Raw genomic sequence first — 25,088 nt, 5'->3', positions numbered from 1 at the left:
AATTATTTGACTGCATCAATGAAGTCTTAAACAGCTTGGTACCCCACATAGCAATAGATGGTAATATTTTTATTGTTACTTGTTTGTGTTCTATATAAACTCTTCAAATTTTAATATCTTTACCTTTCATAACAATCCAGTGAATTAGTATCAGTTGCTGATATCATCCCCGTTTCAAATGAAGAAATTGAGGCTCATTAGTTTTAGCTTGTTCAAGGATACGTAAATAAGTGACAGAACTAGAATTTAAAGGGCAAAGTCTTTTTTACTAAATTGCCCCTGTCCTCTAGCCAGTGTGTTTCATAAAACAAATGTTTGAATATTTACTAACTCTCACTTTCGCCAGGAAAGTAGTGGAATGGGGTTTAAGTGATTTGTTTTTTACCCTCCTGAGTGTCAAAAACAGTGGAGAAAGAGATCTAGAATAAATAAGTTACTTATTTGTGTGTGTGGTGGTGGTGGTGGGGTGTCCCAATACCATTTAGATCTAATTGGATAGTTCATAAAAATAATTGGGAAATTTATAAAATGAGATTTCAAGAATGTTTGACAGCTTACTGGTAATTTTGAAGAAGCAAATGAATAGTTAATGAATCATAGTTATTTTCTAATCTTAAGTGCTAGGGAGCTTCATCACATTTTAGGAAATTATCTACTTGTTGTAGTAGAAATTGGCATAAATGAATGGAAACTTGAATTGTCTCATCTGTCCAAAGCATTCTTTAGAGACTGATGTTTATATAAATGAAAACTCTTTGGAAAAAAAAAATTGGCTGCATTTACAGCTGGATAGTGTGGCTAAAACTTCAACTTACAAATTCATGATCATGTCAAAAACCACATCAGATTTCACAGTAGCAGGAAAATGACAGATATCTTGGGAGCATTCAGTTCAAGAAAGTAACAGGTACAGTGAACAGTGCCTCCAGTTCAAGTATCGAGTACTTGGCTTTAGAACTGTGAAATGTCTCTTTTGTAGTAAGTTGTATTGCCCTGCACAGGCCTGTCATGGCCTATTACTGCAAACCTTCCCTACCTTTTATAGAGTAACTTCACCTTCTAAAAAAATTACTTCAGATTGTGAAAACTATAGAATAATATAAAATTAATTTTAAAGATAAAATAATTCCATCAATTTAATGTAACAGAAGTGACATACAAATGGATACCATTTTTAGTACATTTTAGGATTTTAGTTATAACAACAAACAAAGTTGTAGTATTTTAAAGGATTATTCTTTATAAATAAAGCATGGGTCTAGATTAAGAACTATTTGCCTGATTTTGTTAATTTTGAGCAAAACCACAGATGTAAGGATGTATTGTCAGGAAGCTCAAAGGGAAATTTTGGAACAGATCAGGAGAGGAAAACTGGCAATTCTGAAGTCTCGTTATGAGTTATAATTTGAGTCTCTTATGATATGTTGGCATCACAACACCTAATTATAACTTCTTATATGATTTCAGTTTCTTGTGTTAGTATTGAAATGGGAAGGGCATTTGTTCTTTCTCTTCTATTACTCACTTTGCTTATTCACTCATTCAAGAATTAATTTCTTCCAGGTTCTAGACAGTTTGCTAGGTATGGAATAGATGAAAAATCCTGTTCTCACAGTGCCTATTTCTGTGTGGAAAGTACAACGTCGTAGGCTGTTGTGAAACTTAAATGAGTTAAAAATACCACCTATGAGATGGAGTCTGTTATTATCAGCCCCGATCTTATAGATGAGGAAACAGGACAAGTCTGGTTTAGGATCACTTTCCCAGCAAGTGGCAGAACTAGATTCTATTGAAGTGATCCAAGACTGGGCTGCTAGAAAGTTTAGGAAGCCTTTACAGGGCATTAGGCAAACATTTGAACCTGACTTGAGTCTATTTAATCTTCTGAAACTTTTTTTTAAGAACAGGATATACTGAAAAGCAATGATCTTCATGACCTGGGAAACATATTTGAATCTTCTCATTTTGTATCTTTGCATGTCTATCTTTTCTTCATTAAAGAGATAATGCTTGTTATCCCAAGAGATTTTTGTGAGCCTCAAAGAATATAGGAAGAAGTCCCTTTGGGGTATAAGCTTTTGCTGCATAGTTTTTAGGTTTCTCCCCTCAGTGTCTTTAGTAATTGTCTCTCTAGCTTTTTGTGAGAAGACACAAGAGTACAAAGAAATAAAGCATTTTACTGGGAATAATGTCTGGGTAGAGTAATATTTGGTTATAAATTCTAGTTCAACCACCTTTATAGGTTTCATTTTTTCCAAGAACCTATAACCCAAAAGCATAATATAAATATAATTTATAAATATAAAGCATAATAAAATATAATCATAACCTCAAAGCAGCCATTAGCAATATATAAGCATGATGCTTTTCCAGTATATAGCAACAGACAGGTCTCTCCAGCCTGTTTGTTTACCTCCTTCCTATAGAACTCATGAATTACTTAAAATGATAAGTAATATTTCTTTGAGTTGATACAGTGTACTTATTTTATACTTTCAACCATTTTTTGTGATTTTTAAAAATCTTGTTTCTGTTAACATTTCTGTTGTACTGCAATGAGTGCTTCCTGTGTATAGTATTATATGTGTGTGTGAGCGAAAGAAAGGAGAGGAGGGATGGTTTCTATAAGGAAAATCTCAAGAATTCTTAAAACATTGTCAGATTACTTTCTCAACAGAGGCGGGAGGGAGCAGTGGCTTACCCTTTCCTCTCCTTATTTCTAACATCCAGTAGAAGAAACAAGAATACGATCAGGAATCATGCTAAAGAGAAACACACAATCAAACCCTAGAGGGTACAGGGTACATTGCATGAATCCGACAATATTAGGTTATTTTTGAGCTATGGAAATAGAACTTTAGGACTGGAGAGTGTGGTTCAATATTAGAGTACTTGCCTCACATGTTTGAGTCCCTAGGTTCAATATGATGTGTCTCTACTTGAGTAACATCCTGAAATACTATATAAGCTGAAAATAGTCATAGTGAAAGTGTATCTAATACCCCAAACCCACCATTCCAGCTGGGTAACGTGGCTGCCACAAACTACAGCTCACTGTCTCTGTTCACTTTCCTCTAAACCAGAGGATGCCAATCTGCAGACCTGTTCCAATAAAAAGTATTATTAGCACTTGGTCTTGCTCATTCATTTATGATTTCCCTATGTACCTTTTATATTGTTGTGGCCTAATTGAGTAGCTAAAGGCCTTTAATCTGCAAATCTGAAATATGATTTCTTTTTCGCCCTTAAAATAAGAAGTTTGTCAACCTCTGCAAACAAGTAAAGTAGCCTCCATTAGATTAGATCAGCAGTCCAAAAAGTATAGCCTCTATAGCTAAAAACAACCTACTGTCTATTTTTGTAAATAAATGTTTTATTGAAACATAACTGACTCTACTGAATCTGTGCCAGTTTGTTCATGTTTAGTCTTTGCTCTACAATGGCAGAGTTGTATAGATGTGATACTGTGCAGAGCCTGAAGTATTTGCTGTCTGGCCTTTCTCAAAAATGTTTACAAACCTGCACTTGATCGTGGAATTGCCATGTCTATGCCTTTGAGGGTATTTTCCCCCCTATTTTTCTTGTAGAGATGATAGAACTAAGGCCTAGTAAAATCTTGCACAAAGTTCAACAAAGAGTTTCATTCAATTGAGTCAGAGCATGAATTGCTTATGTCCCAGTTGCTCTTTGTAGAAATATGGTGTGACATTTTTCCTTTGTGGCTTCCATATGCTGTGCTCTCATTCTGCTTATTTGCTACTCCCCTGGGGATATGTTACTACATGAAGGTGATGAGGCTCTGGAGCCAAACATCTGAGTTCAAATCCTGGCTGTATCACTGTATAGTTACTTATCAATGTTAACAGTGAAATATGACAAAAGGTCCTATCAGTGAAATAGAGTAGGGAGAATAGTTAGTAACAGTTAGTCAAGTTAGCCTAAACTGAGCTCTTTCATAATCAACATATCCTCATAGATTTATAGAAAATTTTTTTCACTTGTTTTGTTTTTTGCAGTGCTGGGTTCACACCCAAGCCTTCATGCATGCTAGAAGTTTGCTCTATCACTCAGCTACATTCCCAGCCTTTCATTTGTTCTTATAGTTATCTAACGAAAGTCTTTTCTGAGTGGAAAAGAAGAATTGGATAGATCATTGCCTTGGTTGGAGTTACTTCGAGCCAGCTGAACAGCCACCGTGTTCTTAATAAAGCTGAGTGTTGTTTACTTTCTCATAGGCATATTCCAAGGGTTAAATAAAGTAACTTGTGTAAAAATGTTTTGAATATGGCAGATACTCTAAAATGGCCTCTCTCCTTGCCTTTCATTTCTAGAAGTATTTTGTCATGTTCATTTTGTTTGGTAGTCAACATATACTACACATGCAAATTTTCTATTTGTTTTCTAAAATAATTCTTAGAATGTAACCTCAGGGTGAACGTGTTTGGGTTGACAAAGGGAAATGTGGGGGCATCTCAACCGTGACTGAGGTCTAGGGAAATCTACTTGAGAGTTGAACACAGATTTCATTTGGCCTTTCCCTTATTTAATTACAGTATGAAGCCAAGGGCAGCAGAGCAATCAGTTACTGCCACGAGACGATGCCCGGGTGGGTCCATGATGTGCTGGGCCGGAACTGGGCTTGTTTCATCGGAAAGAAGGTGGGAAGTACTCCTGAGAAAGTGAATGTGAACATGGCACCCCTTGAAAGATCCCAGGAAAAGTGAGTTGCTACCAGTGAAACTTGTGTTTCACTTTTAAACCTGTTTAATTTTGTTTATCTATGTGTGATATGTTTAATTTTATTTATCACATGTATGGTATGTGTATATCCATTCTTAGAAACTTTTATTTTGATTATATAGAATGTGTTTGGACTAGAAATAAGTCATGTCATATAAAACTTGAAAATGTTTATTACTATAATTGACAGAAGAAAAAAAATTAAAAACATTCCAAAGTAACACACCAATAGTAACTTTTTAAAAAGCTCATATAAAGAACTATGAACTCACTGTATCCTCACCTGGCCCTCCTTGAATCTATCCTAACCTCTTTCTTTAAGGACACCAGTTATACTGGAGTAGGGTCCATCATAAAGACCCCATTTTATCTTAATTATCTCTTTAAAGGCCCTGTTTTCAAATAGCCACAAGCTGAGATACTAGAGGTTAGGATTTCAACATATAGATTTTGAAGGGACAAAATGCAGTCTGTAACATGAAGCTAAAGTGTTTCTTAAATTAAATCTACTGTAAGTGTCCATGATCCACACAAACAAGAAATTTCAGACTTCGTTAGTTTGAAAGTGGAAAATCAACAGCTGTCATTACCTTTTCTGTTTTATTCAGTTAGAAAATCACTAAAAGTGTAATGAACAACTCATCCAAAGCCAGACAACACTAGCAACCAACCACCACAGCAGAGAGGGGTAAAGGAAGATGAGTTCTGAAGCATGAATTGCTCATTTCTGAAACTGACCGAGATGTAAACCAACTGATTTTTTTTTTTTTTTTAATTTGATACAGAGTCTCACTAAGTTGCTAAGGCTGTCTTTGAAACTTGCCATCCATCCTGCCTCAGCCTCCATAGCTGCTGAGATTTCAGGCATGTACCATTGTGCCTGGCAATTTGATTTTTTTTTTTTTAAATAGCTTTGTTTGGCTTGATCCTTTAACAGCATATTTCCTACTAAGCTGTCTACTTTTTGTTCTATCATCTGTGATCCACTGTGTACAATTGTGTGTCATTAGATATTTCAAACGTTATTTTATTTAGTGAAGCTTCTAAGCAGAATCTATGTTGCCTCACCCTTGAAATGAGCATGTGGGACTAAATTATCTTCTAGGTCTCTATCGGCTCTTAATGATCTGTTCCCTATAGTAAGATACATTATTTTTAATCTCCTTGGATCTTAAACATCAAAAGTAATAGTGCTTAGAACCTCTGGTGGCATTTTGTCATTACTGTAATGTGTATATCTGCAGAAGAGATTTTGTGAGATGTTATGAGTAGGCAAGGGAAGTAGGGCTGTGTATGCTTCTGAGATATTGATAGGGAAAAGTGACTCCTCAATGGAAAATTTTTCAGAAATATTTCACTTGCAGGGAAAAACCCTCCACACCAAATTTAAAATATGTTGTAGATACTATAGATAACATAGATGTAGTCTGTGGGTACTATTGATATTACAAAAATTAAAGATTTAAATATATATATATATATATTTTTTTTTACCAGTTCATGAAATTTAGAGAATTTTAAATATCTTAAAATAATGTGGTTATATGCATGCATTCTCTATTTCCCAAATGGTTCAATAGTTTAAAATGTCTCCTTGGTTTTTAAAAATACCTTTACTAAATTGTAATTGATATACAACAAACCACATGTATTTAAAGTGTAGAAATGATAAGTTTTGATATTTGTATGCACTTGGAAAATAATTATAAAATCAAAATAATGAACATTGCTTATCACCTTCCCTCAATGTTTAGAATTCTTTTTCTTGCCTCTCCCAAGGTAACCATTGATCTGCTTTCTGTAAATTTATTGTGCATCTTCTAGATTTTCATATAAAATAAGAAGTATGCAAATGTATATGTGTATTTCACAATTTAAAATTGACTCTGGCCCTTTAAGAAACACACAATTATATCACTTGGTTTTGTTTTTGCATGTTTTCCAAAATGTGACACAAGCAGTCTTATAACCTAATAAAGATACCCTCTAATTTCACACATTGCAACAACTGAAAAATAATTTTGATTAAAAAATTATCAATGTGATTACAAATTTTTCTTATTATTTGCTGTGCTCTTCATTTCTTTTTGATGAGATGAAAATACTTTCTCTACAAACATGAATTAAAAGAGAAAGAAAATTTCACAGTATGCTAAAATGTTACTCAGGTATATCTTGCTTTGCATAACTGACTGTTCATGGAAGTCTTGGATAGTGAATCACACTTACACCACAGAATGTTTTTAAATAGGGATAATAATGTTGAAGTCTGTAATCCCTAGTTCCTGGCACATAGGTTTGATGAATGTTTGGATTAAAGAAATTATCACCTCTTTTTATGGGTTAAATTTTTTTACATCTCAGCCAAGCATTTGTCATAAGATAAACCAGTTCTTCTCAAATTTTAATACTATTGTGAATTACCTAAGGAAATTGTTAAAGTGCTGATTTTGTTTTAGGTGGTTTGGGTTGAGTAGAGTCGGCTTTTCTTTCTTTTTTTTTTAATTTTTTTATTAGTTGCTCAAAACATTACAATGATCTTGACATATCATACATTTTGGCTTTTCTTAAAAACTCTCAGATATTATTGCTGATGTTGATTCAAGAACCATATTTTAGGGCTGGGGATGTGGCTCAAGCGGTAGCGCGCCATGCCTGGCATGCGTGCGGCCCGGGTTCGATCCTCAGCACCACATACCAACAAAGATGTTGTGTCCGCCGAGAACTAAAAAAAAAATAAATAAATATTAAAAATTCTCTCTCTCTCTCTCTCTCTCTCTCCTCTCTCACTCTCTCTTTAAAAAAAAAAAGAACCATATTTTAAATAACAAGGATAAAAAAAAATCCATACAGAATTCTTTTGAATTGTATAGTTATAATATGTGCACACTATATTAATAGTGCATACAGTTTGTACCATCTTCTTTTTTTTTCTTATAAAGGTGCATTGTAGGAACTGTAGAGAATGGGGAAAAGGTGAGATTCTCATACCACCACTTATAAATAAACATGGTTAGCAATTAAAAAATATAACTGTGGGCTAGGGATATACCTCAGTTGGTAAAGGGCTTGCCTCACATGCACAAGGCCCTGGATCAATCCCCAGCACACCACACACACACACACACACACACACACACACACACACACACTAAAGCACTATATATAAATATAAATAAGATAAATAAATATAAATAAATGTACTATAGGTTTACAAAATTAATTCTATATAAACTGATTATCTTTTAAATATCAGTGTAGTACAAACTCTTCATATCATTAATAATCTTCTAAATATCTTTACTGAATAAACCATATAGTAAATGAAGTAGTTGTTTAATTCCTTATTTTAGAATATTCATTTAGGTTGTTTGCAATCTATCATGAATATAAAAGTGTTTCATTGAATATTATTATACATACATTTTAGCTAATTTTAACTTTGAGAAGAGACAATATGGTTCTAGGCTATTGCCAGTTGTCTTCCTAAAGGACAATACCACTCTCAACTTTTAGTTGAGCACCTATTTTAGTAAAGTTTAAATCAGCAAAGACTGTATCTGACTATCTCACTTTTGCTGGCAGGTATTCTACTAGGCTCTACAAATATGACCACAACTTTGTGAAAGCTATCAACACTATTCAGAAGTATTGGACTGCAACAACATACATGGAATATGAGACTCTTAGCCTCAAAGATATGATTAGGAGAAGTGGCGGCCATCGTCAAAGAATCCCAAGGTAAAAACGTACGTCTCTTTATCACAAGTAGGAATTGTCAAATGCCATCTTCCAGCTAGCCCCACCTGGTTGCTTACTGTTTTATTGATCATCCCAATGTAATCTTTTTATGTTATATTTTTAGATCCTCTTCCTCTCCTATTTATAGATATTCTATTGCTTTCCAAGTCCTATTTTGGGATTTTTCTGGGTAGTATCTCTGAACTTCCATTACTCCCTTTCTACACTGGCTTAGGGCTTTGTCATTACTCTTTTGTTCAATGGATTACTATCCTGCAGCCTCCTCTCTCTCTCTCTCTCTCTCTCTCTCTCTCTCTCTCTCTCTCTTTCTTTGGTACTGGGGATTAAACCCAGGGACACTTAACCTCTGAGCCACATCCCCAGCCCTTTTTAGTTTTATTTTGAGACAGGGTCTCTGTCAGTGGCTGAGGGCCTTGCTAAATTGCTGAGGCTGTCCTGGAACTTTGATACTCCTGCCTCAACCTCCCGAGTCTGGGATTACAGGCATTTGCCACCATGCCTGGCCCTGCTTCCTATCTCTTTGTGTCTGTGAGTTTGTTCTCTTATGCTCCCTGTCCCTAGTTTTACCCATTCTATGAAATGCAGCAAATTTTATCTTCCTATACTCTTATAACTGTTTTCTGCCAACTATCAAATGAATAAATTTACCCTGGTATCCAAAGTCATCTAAATATGATCATAAGTATATTTACTGCCTTGATCTTCTTTCAAACAATCTCAATTGATGATACCCAATTCCTGAAAACTCCCTTTTCATTTTATCTATTTTTACCACTCTCCTTTTGATACCCCTCAAATTGCTTACATTAATGGTCAAATATGCCACTTGGAAAAATCTGAAACTCTCAGGGCTTTAAGGTCAAGCAAATAAAATTTCTTATTTATCAATATATGTCCACTCTCTTCAGCCAAAGGTGGCATTTTCTCTCTTTAGTTTACAAGTGTCTTGGAGTATTTCTTCCTTTAGAAAATTATGTCATAATACTTAAAATTTGTCTAATCAGTATAACAGTTTTTATAAAAACTGTAACTATAGCTAGCAAAGGGTTTAACATTTGTCAAGGGGCCAAGGATATTCCTGTGATGCCCATACCTTCTTCAGAAGAAATTGATAACATGATTAAAGGAAAGGGAATTAGAAACAAATAAGGATCTAATGAAAGTTGATAAATTATGTAGGTAAGTTATTTTCCTTAGTATATTGAAATATTCTACATTTCTCAGAGAATATAGTGCTTAATTCCCTAAAATCTAAAATCCATGGTACAAATTTTCATTATTGCAACAGACAGTTGATTAATTACTCACTTAACTAAGATGCATAACTAATTTTTTTCATCTGCAGATTGATAATCCTAATGCTATAGCATTTCCTAATTGGAAAACTATATGGAGTTTTGTCTTATTCAGCTGATAATGTTTCCCTGTAATTGTGACCCTTTCTCAAAAGAATCTTCTGTGGTGTTTCTCAGAGTGTATTCTGGGTCTGGGAATTTCCAGTCCACAAGATGCTCTGGCCAATCAAACTTGAGAAAAGGGAGCATATCATACATATGCCCCTCTTGGAGTCACTAATCAGAGTCCTGTTGGGTCTACGTGAGGCAGGAAGTTAAAATGTATTTAATAACAAAAATCCAAAGGAGTCTTCAGAGTGGGAGTTTTAACAGTTGAGCCTGGGAGACTGGCCTCTGAGCCTCAGACACAACAGCTCTGCCATGTGTCATGTGTTGTGCTTTTGAAGGACTATTCTGCTTGGTTAGGATCTCTAGTTCATCCAGCCAGTTCTGTTTCAGAGGAGGGCTACCTTTAGGGAAGGCTGCTTTTACTACTCAATCTCCACAGAAAGTTTAAGATAAGGAGATGGAATCAAATGAATAGGAAATACTGAAACAGATATTACAGTCTGCTGACAGATTCTTAGTAGCTTTTTTGTATAAAACTTAGTTCTGTTATAATAATGCAATAATGCAATAGAAACTTTCAGATTCTTTTTAATTTTTTTTTTTTTTTTTGTACCAGGGATTGAACCCAGGGGTGCTTAACCACTTAGCCATATCTCCAGCCCTTTTTATATTTTATTTTGAGACCTGGTCTTGATAAGTTGCTTAGGGCCTTGATAAGCAACTTGCTGAGGCTGTATTTGAAATCTTGATCCTCTTACCTCAGCCTCTCAAGCTGCTGGGATTATAGTCATGAACCACCATGCCCTGCTCAAAGATTCTTTTTTAATTTTTTTTTTTTTAGTTATACATGGGCACCATATCTTTATTTTATTTATTTTTATGTGGTGCCTCACATATGTGAGGTAAGTGCTCTATCACTGAGCCACAACCCCAGCCCCAAAGATTCTTTTGTTTTAAATTTATTTATTTATTCTAATATGTTATACATGACAGCAGAATTCAATCCATAGTACACATACAGAGCACAGTTTTCCATTTCTCTGGTTGTACACAAAGTGGAGTCACACCATTCGTGTCTTCATACATGTAATTAGTAATGATGTCCATCTCATTTCACCATCTTTCCTACTCCCATGCCCCTCTGTTCCTCTCCCTCCCCTTTCCCTTATCCAAAGTTCCTCCATTCCTCCCATGCTCCCTCCCCACCCCCATTATGGATCAACATCCACATATCATAGAGATTCTTAATTTGAGGCTTAGGGTGTCTGTAAAACAGCTGATATTCCAGACAAAATTTGTTTGAGTATCTCTTTGAGTCCAGAATTTTTACCAGATTTCTGAAGAATCTGGATTCAAAACCTTAAGAGCTAGGTGTATACAGTGTCCTTAAAATGTGTATAATTCTCTTTTTGGCATCCGCTTGAATTCCCATTTCCCTCTTTTTATTTTCACCCAGTAAGCTTCACTTCTTGTTTTTTTTGTTTTTTTGTTTTTTCTATGTATGAGTATATTGATGGACAAATACCCTGCCTTATAGAATGGTGGGACATGAAAATTAACATTTAAATACTTGTTCTGTGCCAGATACTCAATTAAGTGTGTCAACATCTTACTTAGGACTCTTAATGACATGAATGACAATGACAGTTTTTATCACCATAGCTGCTTTTTACAGACTTGGAGATAGGTACTGTTAGCCATTATCACACTACTACTACTACTACTACTACTACATTGACTTTACTTAACAACCTTTTGAGGTAGGTAAGATTATAGCCATTTAGCAGATATAAACTAGTTTTGTGAAGTTAAGTTCTTTGCTAATGTCACAGCTACTGTGTGGTAAAGCTGTTTATTTCAGGGTGACAGAACCAAGATAGATGCCTTGAAATTGCATGATACTGCCAAACTTAAATTTCTCTGTTATTATTCATATTATTTACTAATTTTTACATATCTGAGAAAATTAGTTTATATGTATTGATTAACCTTTTTAATTCCTCAATATAGTGTGCAGTTCAGGAAATGGATCTCAAAAAAAAAAGTGTAACATAAGCAACTAAAACCATTATCATTCAAAGATGACAGGCATAGGTGAGAGTGGATTGAAAGTATAATAACTTTTGCTTTGTAACTATAAGTTGACCACTCTGTTATCTTGATTTTTTTCTGTTGTGGTAATTCATTTGATTATAACATTTCATTTGATTGACACCTCTTGCATAAAATCTGAGAGAATTTAAATATTCTTAAGTCTTTTAAATCATTGAGTAATAAGGATAATGAGCATAATATTAGCATTTTCAATTTAGACAGCATTTATATATATATATATATATATATATATACACACACATACATATATATATTCATATATAGAATCTGTGTGTATATAATTGTCATTTGATTTTCACCCTGACATAGAAAGAAAAATAAGTATATCCTACTAGTTCATGTTTAAGAAGAAACAGGTTTAAAAACATTATAGGACTTACTATCATAATATTAGCAAATAGCTGAGATATGTCTAGAATTCATGAACCTTGCCTACTCTGCCAGTGTCTTACTGCTAAATTTCAGTCTTTGGAACTTCTCTTGATTCAATCCTAAAGCAGCATGTTATATATTAAGTACCTCCAAACTTATATTCACTTAAAACTAAGTGATTCACATATAAGATTCAGGGTTGTATGTTTTCTCTCATATGTGGAAGCTAGAGAGAAAAAAAAATAAAAGAAAGGTGGTGGGTGAAAATCAAAAGGAGACCAGTAGAGGAAAGGATCAGAAGTGGGAGAAGGGGAGGGAGGGGGAAGTGCTGAGGAGTGATTTGGCTGAATTATGTTGTTATGTGTATATACGAATATGTAACAACAAATCCCATCATGCACAATTACACTGCACCAATAAAAAGTGTGGAAAGAGGAAAAAAAAGATTCAGAAGGATACATTTCCTGCTTAAAATGATTCCTAATTTTATCATTTTAGGCACCACCCACTTTAGCCAATGGCCACAAGTAGGTAGCCACTCTCCAGGACTGACTCTGCTGTATTGACAGAGCACCCACATCTTTATCCTGGCCTCCACATGAACACCCCTGGTGTTTTTTGTTTGTTTGTTTGTTTTTTTACAGACTGTCTTATTCTACCAAAAATGATCAGATCTTACCTGCATCAAAGATTGTTTGAGTGATGCTCACTCAGTCTTAATTCCAAGAGGACTTCTTATTTCTAGACCCATAATTTTAATATGGTAATTCTCCCCATGAAATTTTAATTTAATATAACCAAGTGAAATAGAAATTATTGAACACACTTATATTTGAACATTATGAACTTGACAATATCTTAGAGATCGGGTAATTATATTAAGAGAGGAGCACATATAATAACAGATTCTAATATAACTATTTTGGTTTTTTTTCTGATTTATTTTTTGATTCATGGACAAATTTAGTGTGCCAGCTAAGCTGGTAAAAGTAGGAAAACTAGAAAACACAGGCACAAGCATTCCTATGTATAAATAGGCATTTTAGAATACATACCTCCACAGTGTGTTGCCTGGACATTTGGATATATTTATCTTGTTCTTGTGTTGGTAAAGGATACAACCACAAATCCAGTAAATGAAATAAAAAAACCTGAAAAAAAATTGCAAAACAATTTATTTCCTTTCAAAATTTGTTTGTGCCCTATTGTTTGGTACTGGGGATTGAACCCAGGGGTGCTTAACCACTAAGCTACTCCCCAGTCCTTTTTCATATATTATTAGAGACAGGGTTTTGCTGAGTTGCTCAGTGCCTCCCTAATTTGCTGAGGCTGACTTTGAACTTGTGATCCTCTTGCCTCAGCCTCCTGAGCTGCTGGGATTACAGGCATGCACCACTGTGCACCCTATTTTTATTCCTAAATCTCAAATCAAATATCCCAGGTTTGTTTTCTCCCATCATATATATCTTGGTTATCCTGGGGCATTTACAATATTAACTATAACTTTATTATACTCATTATAATAATTTATGTATGCTTCATGTCTTTTAATATTGTCTTTTAATATTGTCTTTTAATATTGTCTTCTAATATTGTCTTTTAATATTGTCTTTTAATATTGTCTTCCATGTTGCCTAAGTCTGCCTCATGTTCATTTCATATCATATAGACCTTCAACTAATCTCCTGGCTAAGAAAATATTTTAATGACTAATTAATTGACATTTCTGTATAGAATATTCTGTCTGGTCCATAAAATTGTCAAGGTTATTATGACTTTTCAAATTATTTATTGGTATTTTCTTCTTTGTTCCATCTCACTTCAATTTTGTCCTATGTCATCTCTGAGTGGAGAGGGAACCTCTGGGGAATAAGTGCAGAGACTATGAAGTAGTCCAGAAGGGGCCTTTGCCATTGACTAAAATAGATCTACTAAAAACCATGGCATTTGGCTGACTTGGAAACTCCAGAAAGTCTGTGTCTGGAGCTACAGCTGTGTGTGTGTGTGTGTGTGTGTGTGTGTGTGTGTGTGTGTGTGTGAGAGAGAGAGAGAGAGAGAGAGAGAGAGAAAACACATGTGCATTTATGTGAGCATATATGAATGAGTGGGTATATCTGTCTTAAATCTCTAATATAATATAGAGATGCTTGTAGAATAATTTTCTCATTTCCAGAAAAATATCTTTTCATTCAGAGGCCCAGGAAACTTTCATTTGCATGTCTGACTTTCCAACTGTATCATATAATGTATAGTTCTATAATGAGAAAACAATTTTATCTGTCATTTGTAAAGCTAGACTGTCTATACTTTGACTTTTTCCTTCTTTGATAACTTCTTTCACAGCCGTGCCACTAGTAACACCACTATCTCCTGAGTCAAAAACAATTAGTCCTGTCTTTATCTCTACCTCTCTTTATATGCCATCTTCAATTTCTTATATCTCCTTTCTTGGTCAAACTGTCCAAAGTGAGAATAAGAACACAGCTTTTTAGGTGTACTAAAAATAGCATTGCAGTGATATATGAAACCAGTATCATTTCACAAGAGAGAGTAACTAGATGCTGAAAAAGAAATGTTTATTGAAAGCTACTTATGAAACTGAGTTGTATAATTGGCACATTGTGCAATAGATACACTGAAACACTCATGGGACAATTGCTTTTTAGATCTGAAGCTAGATGCTAGCTAGATTAATAGTTGAAATCATAGAATTAGAGTTTAGAAAATCATCCTCAAAGGAAAAACTGTATATTGATGTCATGTATATCTTTTCATCTTAGGCCAAAGCCTGCCCCACTGACTGTTGAAATACAGCAAAAGATTTTAAATTTGCCAGCATCTTGGGACTGGAGAAATGTTCGTGGTATCAATTTTGTTAGCCCTGTTCGAAACCAAGGTAAAAAAAAACAAAAAACAATAACAAAAACTGAGTTTTCATTAATTTATTCTGAACTATTCATTGAACATTTGCTATATACCAGACTCTTAAGGTTTTGGTGATATAGAGGTGGAAAGAATGTGATCTATTTTAGTAAAGGAATGTTTAAAAATGTGGCCTATGAATTCTCACTCTTTTCATTTGTATCCATGGCAGACTTTGGTCATAGGTAATCTTTGCAACTGAGGTCAACATTTCTTCAGTATCTTTCTCATATTGTTCCAAGTAAATAGCAATGATTCGAGTAATATGTAATCCAACTCATTTTTCCTGTGAGTAGGAAACTGCTGTAGAAATGAAGAATCATATACAATTAAAATGGTCTTCCTTATATGCATGGGGTTGCTGTCATCCTTTGTCAGCTGTCTTTTCAGTCCCCCATCATTTAGACTTTAATTACTGTATGACCCAAGAAGATGGCGTTTTAGAATTTTATTCTGGAAGGTTTTTTTTGACCTATTTAAGAAACCTTAATTCATTTTATATCAGAATATGTATCTGATGGTAAGTACAAACCCAGTATCCTGAATCAAAGCCTGGAAGCAGAGCTCAGGATTGTCAAAAGTATCACTGTAATTGAATTCTATCAATTATTTCCAGAAATTTGATACAATGAGTTGATTTAGTAAACTTTCTTTACCTTCACTTGGTAGCAATTTATCTGTTAACCTAAGTTTTACCCAACAGTTATTTGGAGAATCTTTTGTGTCATATAATTTGCACATGCCTAATCTAAAAATCTTCAATGTTCTAAAATAGAAAACTTTTTGAGTGTCATCTCAAAAAGGTTCAGCTTTCCTGGCATCTATCCTCAGCATGAGGAAGTTCAGGAACCCACTGTTTCATTCTGAGTGTATGCAGCTTTCAGCAAGTCTAATAGCAGCCAGTGAGCACCAAGACTCACCAACTCTAGGGAAAGTAGATCTTGAAATCTTTTCTTCTCTACCTTCTCTGTTTCCTGGAGAGAACTTTGAAAAGTTGGGATTGGAAATGAGGAAATTTGAAGATAATTGATAAAGGAATGCAAAGTAAAAATAAAAGGTCGATATTGAGAGAATTAAAATTTACCCCATGACCAAACAAATCCTCTATATGCCTATTGTAATGAAGTAAGCAAGTAATTTATTGCATATCATGTTTTGACTGGATTATCGAGAACCTAGGACATGGTTAGCTCTCCATAATGTAAGCTACCAGTAGCACATTATTGCATCTGTTATTGTTTATAGAAAAAACATTGAACTATGTTAGGAAGTTTTTATAATGGCAGAGAGCATAAAGACTAATATGGAAAAAAAGACTAATATGGCATAGCTCTTAGAGACTTACAGTTCAGCAAGATTTGCAAGCAAAACTCTTTAAGGTAAAATGTGATAACCGCTTTAATGAAGTATTTATAAAATTCAGTGGGAGAATAGGAGACGCTTGAAGGAACAGTTTAATTTCCCCCTCATCCTCAAAAATATGATTGATAAGTAATAATAGGAATAAATTTGGGAAAGAAATTTGACTTTCTAAAGCAAATTCTTGGATGGTGGTTTTCTTGTAATTTGGACAAACTATCATTGTCTCCAGTGCTCCCTATTCCTTGAGTGTTATAAATATGATTTCTACAATCAGCAATTTTAAAACAAAGAACTTTGATTAATTGCTTTTGAATTGATTCCTTATCTGTACTAGTACATAGAGTACTTGAGGAAATAATGTCTTTAAAAGTTCTTCATTAAGTTTCCGCTAATTTTAACAATTTCTGTGTTTGAAATAACCCAAAATTCTGGATTAGCTACAGTAGGGGAATTCACAACTTTTATCTACTTGGAGAGTAAATCAAGATGAAAGAAACAAGAAACATTAGTAAGACAAATAAGGTTTTACCTTTATACCTGATATCATCTTTTAGAACAAGTCATTGTCTGCCTGGGCACCATAACATACATCTGTAATGCCAGTGACTCAGGAGTCTGAGGGACGTGTGTTGCAAGTTCCAGGACAGCCCCAGCAATTTAGTGAAACTCTAAGCAATTAGGGAGACCCTAAACCCTATCTCAAAAAAAAAAAAAAAAAAAAAAGGTAGGGGACTGGGGATGTAGCTATGGTAGAAACAAACTTTATAACTAAATTCACTTTAGGCATAGAGAGGGAAGGGAAGTTAAAAAGTTGGGCAAGATGGACTTCCTTTATTCTTACCGCTGTGCTGCATTTACTTATTATTGTGTCTTCAAGAGAGAAGAGGTATGACTCACATTGGCCACATCAATTTTCCTTATGTTTAAAATCATGTCCTTTAAGTCCCAGTTTTAAGGACTGTTTATTAGAATAGGGCCTTAAACTGCCTTAACTACCTGATCCATCTTAGGTAGAAGATAAAAAGAAATTGCTGTAGGATCAGGTGACTTGCCCTGCATCACATGGCTAATGAGTGGCAAAGCAAAAGAGGAGGGGAAAAAAGAATCCTTGGGCTGGGGATATAGCTCAGTTGGTATACAAGGCCCTGGGTTCATATGCCCAGCACCACACACACACACACACACACACACAAAAAAAAAAAAAAGCCAGGCACAGTGGTGCATGCCTATAATCCCAGCAGTTTGGGAGGCTGAGATGGGAGAATCAGGAGTTGAAAGCCAGCCTCAGCAACTGTGAGGCACTAAGCAAGTCATTGAGACCCTGTCTCTAAATAAAATACAAAATAGAGCAGGGGATGTGGCTCAGTGGTTGAGTACTGAGTACCACTGCCCCCCCCCCCAGTTCATTTCCTGTTACCAGAATTAAAAATAAAGAATCCTGACTTTTTCCTCCTGGTTCAGTGTGTTCTCCACTGTTAGAAGACATACCATATGAAAAACCCATTATCTCTTTGTGATTATGGAAATAAAGTCATTGCACAGCTCTGACTGAGTCAAAGCCACTTCTTATTTGTCATTGCCTGGTAGTCTTCTTAAGGTAGAATGTTTCTTGTAGAATCTAGACTAGCCTTGCCTGTTTTGGCGGGGCAGGGGGGGTACCGAGGATTGAACTTAGGGACACTCCACCACTGAGCCACATCCCCAGCCCTATTCTGTATTTTTATTTAGAGACAGGGTCTCACTGAGTTGCTTAGGACCTCACCCTTGCTGAGGCAGGCTTTGAACTCAGGATCCTCCTGTCTCAGCCTCCCGAGCCACTGGGATTATAGGCATGCACCACTGCGCCTGGCTTAGCCTTGCCTTTTGAAGCCAGGCACCAATTACCTTGGCAGCTGTTGTTCTTCTGGGAAAGGCACGAGCTTGAGGGAGGTGATTGCTCTGTTAACAGGGCACACCTAAGCCCTTGATTCCACTCTCATCCTAGAGAGACTTGCAGCCTGTCCCTGCCATAATAGTGATGTCACATAATGAGAGATTATTTTCATGGCTGATGTGCACTGAGGAAGGTAGATGGCCCTAATGGGACCCTTTCCAGACTCTCTTGGGATGTGTTTTTTCTTGTAAGCCTTTGGTGTCTCACTGACTTTGTCTGTATTTTACCCATCTAGTACTTTGACATTCTATCATTTGAAAGAGGCATTGTAAGGATAGTACTATCTGGCTGGTTTTAATAACAACAACAACAAAAAAAGTGTTTAATTTCGGTTTTTATTGGCTATTTAGTGACAAGGAAAGGAATTTCAGAGTGCTTTAAAGTACATACAGGTTTAAAAGCTGAAAGGGACCCTAATCCTGCATTAGGGGACCATAAGGCTTTGGCACTTGTGTTAGCTGTGTGTTCTTGAACAGGTCCTGGCTTCTTTGGGGCCTCATTTACACATTATCAAGTGAGTCATTTGTACAGTAGGGGAATTCCAAGTCCCCTTTACAAATGTTTCTCTTCTAACATTCATAATTTAAAGATCATCAACATAAGTAAAGTATATAATAAAAATAAATCTGAGATTTTTTTAGGAGAATAATTTTGGGAAACATCAGAAATGATAGTAGCTAATAGGACTGGGTCCAGGACCCTGGAGTACCGTGGAGGTTCACATTAGAATCCAGGACTCTGCCTCTCTCATAGCTTAGAAGTAAGTAAAGTTTGACTACTTCCCTATATCACTTTATTTCTTGGATATAAATATATCTCTCTGTGTTTATCCTAAACTCATTCTTTCTACAAACATGAATCAAGTTCCTTCATTGGAACCAAGAAAAAGAAAACATTTCCTGTGGCCACTTAAGAAAATGCATGGTTTACTTTGAGGAAAACAGTGAACTATCTCCAGTAGAGTTAGAATATTAGAGGCTGAGTGGTGTCCTGGTTTCCCTTGCCTCTAGGAGGCATGTAATCATTGCTTCAAGAAAGGAAAAACGGGGGCCCTGGAAACATTTGAATGTATAATACTCTTCAATACGTTCCTCCCTAAAGAAACAATTACTAAATTCAGATTTACTGAAGAGACTTATCTTTATGTAGATGATTTGAATTATATAATTGTTCATAAATCTCATTTTATATTCATAAGGGAATGCTCACCATTTAAATCATTCAGATAATTTGGTTAAACTAATATATTAAAAAATGAAATAACATGCCACTTGTGTAGATCTGGATTTATCTTGGATTTGGGCCAAGCATATCACCATGTTGATTTTGTGTCAGTGGCAGATGTGAAAGAGGCCACATGATAGAAGTGATATTAAAATCGTGTGCTCATTTCTTTAAAAAAAATGTAACAAGTAAAAAGTCCCAATTTTTTGTATATATGCTATATTTTCTTATAGGTATTTATTTTTTTTACTCACATAGTTTGGAGAAGCATAGTAAATACTGCTCATATAAGTTATCTTGTAATAAAACATTTTCCCTTTTCTTGAAATAGCAATTATACTTCACCTTCTCAGTGCTTACCTTACGCAGCAGAATAGGCACTCTTTCTTGGGCTATTGTATTCTCTCTCCTCCACTCAGGTTAAATCAAGCTCTCTACAAAACACACACTGGTGTCATTCTTAGAATCCAACATACTTTGGAAAGTGCTGCTTTTTGTAGTCTATTCAGATTGCTGTAACAAAGTATCATTGAGTTTATAAACAATAGAAAATCATTTTTCACAGTTCTCCAGCGTGGGAAGTCCGGGATGTAAGTGCCCACAGATTGGGTATCTGGGGAGGGTCCACCTGCTGCCTCTAGACTGCCTTCCTTTTCTGTAACCTCATGTAGTGGAAGGGATAAGCTATCTCTGTTGGTCTCTTTTATAAAGGGCAGTACTCCCATTCATGAGGACTCTGTTTCATGATCTATTAACTTTCAAAAGCCCCATCTCATCAACAAGAGTTTTAAGGGAGCATAGATCTTCCACTTCATTTGAGATATTTAAAAGCTTAGCTCACATGTATCCCTCCACAGTTCTCTCTCAGCCTGATGGCTTAGAATGTTGTGGACATAAATTCTTTCTTCATTATCAGGAATGCTGTCAAATGCATCTCAGATGTGGTATTTGTTGATTACTCTTCTATATTGTACTGACTCTTAGGAGCCGTAACAACATTCAATATAAATACTATACTAGTGAATCTTATCCAGTCCAATTTTTTTATGATTCTTTGTGATGCTTCACATGTCTCTTGGATTTTACACACATTTCTTTTCCATTTCCAGGATCTTGTGGAAGCTGCTATTCATTTGCTTCTATGGGTATGTTAGAAGCAAGAATCCGTATATTAACCAACAATTCTCAGACCCCAATCTTGAGTCCTCAGGAAGTTGTATCTTGTAGCCAGTATGCCCAAGGTAAGTGTTGTATTTCAGGCACTATTTTATGAGTTCCTTACCTATTTGCAGTTGGCCATTGCTGACAAAGGCAAAAGGATGGTGTAATAGAGTATCACAGAACCCCAGAACAAATTTCGCCTTGCACAAATAGATGGTTTCTCATGGAATTTACTGCACTGTGCAGCAAAATGTCAACGCTACTATATATTGAGTGAGCACTGCCTCTTATATACAGAATCTAACTGTGCTCAAAACCATGAGAACAAGCAGGAATAGTTCCTATTTCTAGATAGGGGACAGGCACAAAGAAGTTTCATAATATTGTGAGGGTCACACAGCTTTAGAACATTGAAGTTTGGGTTCCAAACATGGTCTCATTCTAAAGCTTAATTCCTACTAAAACCTATGAATACTGGTTTCATTCTAGGAGAATTTTTAAATTGAGTACTTAGACTTCCAGAACAGGCCATATATAATGTATAAGAAGCCCAGTTGCAACTGATTCTGAGAAAACTGTTGCCATTTCAAAGTTTTCCTCTGTCAGCCCCATACTGACCACTGGAAGGTTTTCCTGTTCTCCACTGAAACTGCTGGTGAATGATTACTTGCCAGTGAGCCTTTCATTCTTTCTGAAATAATTACTAAATACCAACACTGTAGCTGTCATGCCCTGTGGGCTGTGATATATAAAGGCAGTCTTTACCCACATGAAGCTTACAATTAAGTGAGAGAAATGGAAATTAAATAATTATAATGATGAGAAGAATGTTGATGAAAAGGTATAGGGTTGTGGGTGTGTTTCATAGCCAGTAATCAGAGGAATGTGGGAGAAGTCCTTGGCAGGAGGTTTCCAGGGAATACTTACCTGTGGAGGAGCCAAGGTGTGTATATCTAGCTCTTTAGCAGAGACAGTGATCACTGACTTTTGTTGTATTTGCATAAAGTAATTAATTTAATCCTTGGTACTATTAACATTCATATTTTACAGAGGGTCAGAGAAATTAAATTCTTCACATAGCTTTGTGTTTATACCTACGTGGGTATAAACACAGGCTTATGTGTTTATATACACAGGCTTCAGAGTCTTCCCACTTAACCACTGTGCTATAGTTACCTTCCATGTTAGGTGCTAAATTAGCATCTATTAAGTTGGTGGGTGAAAGGATAGTGAGGTAGAAGGCAAACAGGAGGATGCATGAAGTGACATGTAAGTTAAGAGCATGAATGAAGGATAAGAAAAGAAGAAACATACATGAAGAATAACAGAGCAGAGAAGAAGCATATATGAAGTCATAATATCTACTGTGCCCTTTTCTAATAAGCCATCCATGTTATTCATCCTCAGGCTGTGAAGGTGGTTTCCCTTACCTCATTGCGGGAAAGTATGCCCAAGACTTTGGGCTGGTGGAAGAGGCCTGTTTCCCCTACACAGGCACCGATTCCCCTTGCACAGTGAAGAAGGACTGCTTTCGTTACTACTCTTCTGAGTACTACTATGTGGGAGGTTTCTACGGGGGCTGCAATGAAGCCCTGATGAAGCTTGAGCTGGTCCATCGGGGGCCCATGGCTGTTGCTTTTGAAGTGCATGATGATTTCCTGCACTACCACAGTGGAATTTATCACCACACTGGGCTGAGAGACCCTTTTAACCCCTTTGAGTTGACAAATCACGCTGTCCTGCTCGTGGGCTATGGCACTGACTTGGCCACTGGGATAGATTACTGGATTGTGAAAAATAGCTGGGGCACCAACTGGGGTGAGAGTGGCTACTTCAGGATCCGCAGAGGAACTGACGAGTGTGCAATTGAAAGCATAGCAATGGCAGCCACACCGATTGCTAAATGGTAGTGTACCTCCCACTGTTTCAAAGGGGTCCCTACCAGTGGTAAAAGGAGTTGAGTGATTCACATACTTGAGACTTTTACAATAGCAATTGCAGAAACTTATAAGTCCCAAAAAATTTCTGTGAAGATTTTTGCCTTTAAAATCAAAACCACCCTTAATTTTTATGTATCTTTCTGCCAATCCCTGACCTGCTTTTTTCTAAGTACTCCGTTAAATAACATTTTTGTTAGTGAAGGTTAAGCTGTCAGGTAATGGGTTTTGTTCATGATTTCTGATTCAAGCAAATGTTATATTTTAAAAAATTGATGTGAAAGTATATCAGTTATTAAATTGTACAAATCACAAGAAAATATGGCAATGATTATTAAAATTGTTTACAATTTTTTGTAACTGTTCACATGATGTGTTTTATAGAATGTCTGTGTGTGTTTAAGAGAATTTTTGCCATTGATTCCTTCAGTTAGATTCACTTTTATCTTCTACAGAAGTACATCTTCTGGAAGGAAACAATTTGAGAGTATTTCAATTAGGAAAAAAATATTTGAACCTTTATGACAAGGGATGTACTCAGTTAATGCCTCATGAACCCAAAGATCATCCCTGAATATTTGATAAGCCAGAGACCATTATTGAAAAAAAGGAGTTTTGATATAATTTGTATATTGTTTAAACTATTTCTTATGTACGTATTTTGCATTTGGTTAAACTTAACTGGTGAATACTAATACCTGAATGAATATAATTTTGTTTTGTTTTGTTTGTTTTGTTTTGTTTTGGTACTAGGGATTGAACTCAAGGACACTCAACTACTGAGCCATATCTCTATCCCTATTTTGTATTTTATTTAGAGACAGGTCTCCCTAAATTGTTTAGCGCCTCACTTTGGCTGAGGCTGGCTTTGAGCTCACAATCCTTCTGTCTCATTTTCCCCTCAGAGCCACTGGGATTACAGGCATGTGCCATTGAGCCCAGCTGAATGAGTGTAATATTGGAAGTTCAGATGTGGATGGCTCTTTGAGGCCTCCAAGGGATATTTTAAAATGGCATGAAACTTCTATGCTAAGTAAACATTCAACAGTTATTGGAAATAATGTGACAGCTCACATGATCCAGTAGGTGTTTATTTAGCATAGAGAAGGAAAAGTGTACACTCATATATTGCTGTTGGGACTACAAAGTGGTGCAACCACTCTGGAAAGCAGTATGCAAATTCTTCAGAAAAACTTGGAATGGAACCACCATTTGACCCAGCTATCCCACTCCTTGGTTTATACCCAAAGAACTTAAAAACAGCATACCATAGAGATACAGCCACATCACTGTTTATAGCAGCTCAATTCATAAAAGATAAGCTGTGGAACTAACCTAGGTGCCCTTAAACAGATGAATGGATAAAGAAAATGTGGCATGTACATACAATGGAAAAAAGAATGCTTTTATGACATTTGCAGGAAAATGGGTAGATCTGGATACTATCATGCTAATATCATGAAATAAGCCAATCCCCAAAAAAACAAAGATCAAATGTTCTCTCTGATATAAGGATGCTAACACACAAGGGGTGTGGGAGGGGAAAATAGAAGTTCAATAGATTATACAAAGGGGAATGAAGGGAAGGGAGTGGGGTACAGGAATAGGAAAGATGGTGGAATGAATCTGAATTAACTTTCCCATGTACAACTACAAGACTGGGATCCTAATTAGAATATGATGTATTCCATATTTGTATAAATACGTCAGAATATACTGTACCATGTATTATTAAAAAGAAATTTAAAAAATAAAAATTTTAAAAAGATACAATGTGACAGGCAAATTAGGTAGTCAGAGCTTGAAAACATAATACAGAAACAGAAAGAAGCTTTTAGGAGTTCTAAGGGACTGTGAAGATCATACAACCTGACCTCCTCTTCAAATAGACTGCAGCTTAGTGAAAGGGCAAGTGACTCAAGCAATATGGCTGGTAAGTGATGGAGTTATGATTAAACTTAGATCTTCTAAATGTGGTTATCCTGGAGCACCTTAGAGAACTTTTTACCAGAATATGTATAATTACCAAGGATATGGAATTACCAAGAATATGCATGCTTGAAAATTCCTCCTTGACATTGTCTGAGTTTTGTCTTAAACCTGATTTATGTGTGTGTGTGTGTGTATGTTGCAATTTATTCAAGTGATATGTTTACT

General features: G+C 35.7%; 1 protein-coding gene across 1 annotated transcript in view; it reads left to right on the top strand.

Annotated features, from left to right (window-relative positions):
• Ctsc (cathepsin C) overlaps positions 1 to 23,287 on the top strand; it is a 36,468-nt gene extending 13,181 nt beyond the window's left edge. The window contains exons 3-7 of the mRNA XM_077796883.1: positions 4,554 to 4,720; positions 8,326 to 8,481; positions 15,173 to 15,288; positions 20,943 to 21,074; positions 22,402 to 23,287. Of these exons, the coding sequence (XP_077653009.1) occupies positions 4,554 to 4,720; positions 8,326 to 8,481; positions 15,173 to 15,288; positions 20,943 to 21,074; positions 22,402 to 22,904 (1,074 nt within the window). The 3' untranslated portion in view covers positions 22,905 to 23,287. The remainder of the gene's footprint in view (positions 1 to 4,553; positions 4,721 to 8,325; positions 8,482 to 15,172; positions 15,289 to 20,942; positions 21,075 to 22,401) is intronic.
• The last annotated feature ends 1,801 nt before the right edge of the window (positions 23,288 to 25,088 follow it).

This window comes from Urocitellus parryii, chromosome 4 (genome assembly GCF_045843805.1).
Source record: "Urocitellus parryii isolate mUroPar1 chromosome 4, mUroPar1.hap1, whole genome shotgun sequence".
Taxonomy (NCBI): Eukaryota; Metazoa; Chordata; class Mammalia; order Rodentia; family Sciuridae; genus Urocitellus; species Urocitellus parryii.
Note: the sequence above shows the minus strand (reverse complement) of the source record. Positions and strands in the feature narration are given on the sequence as shown.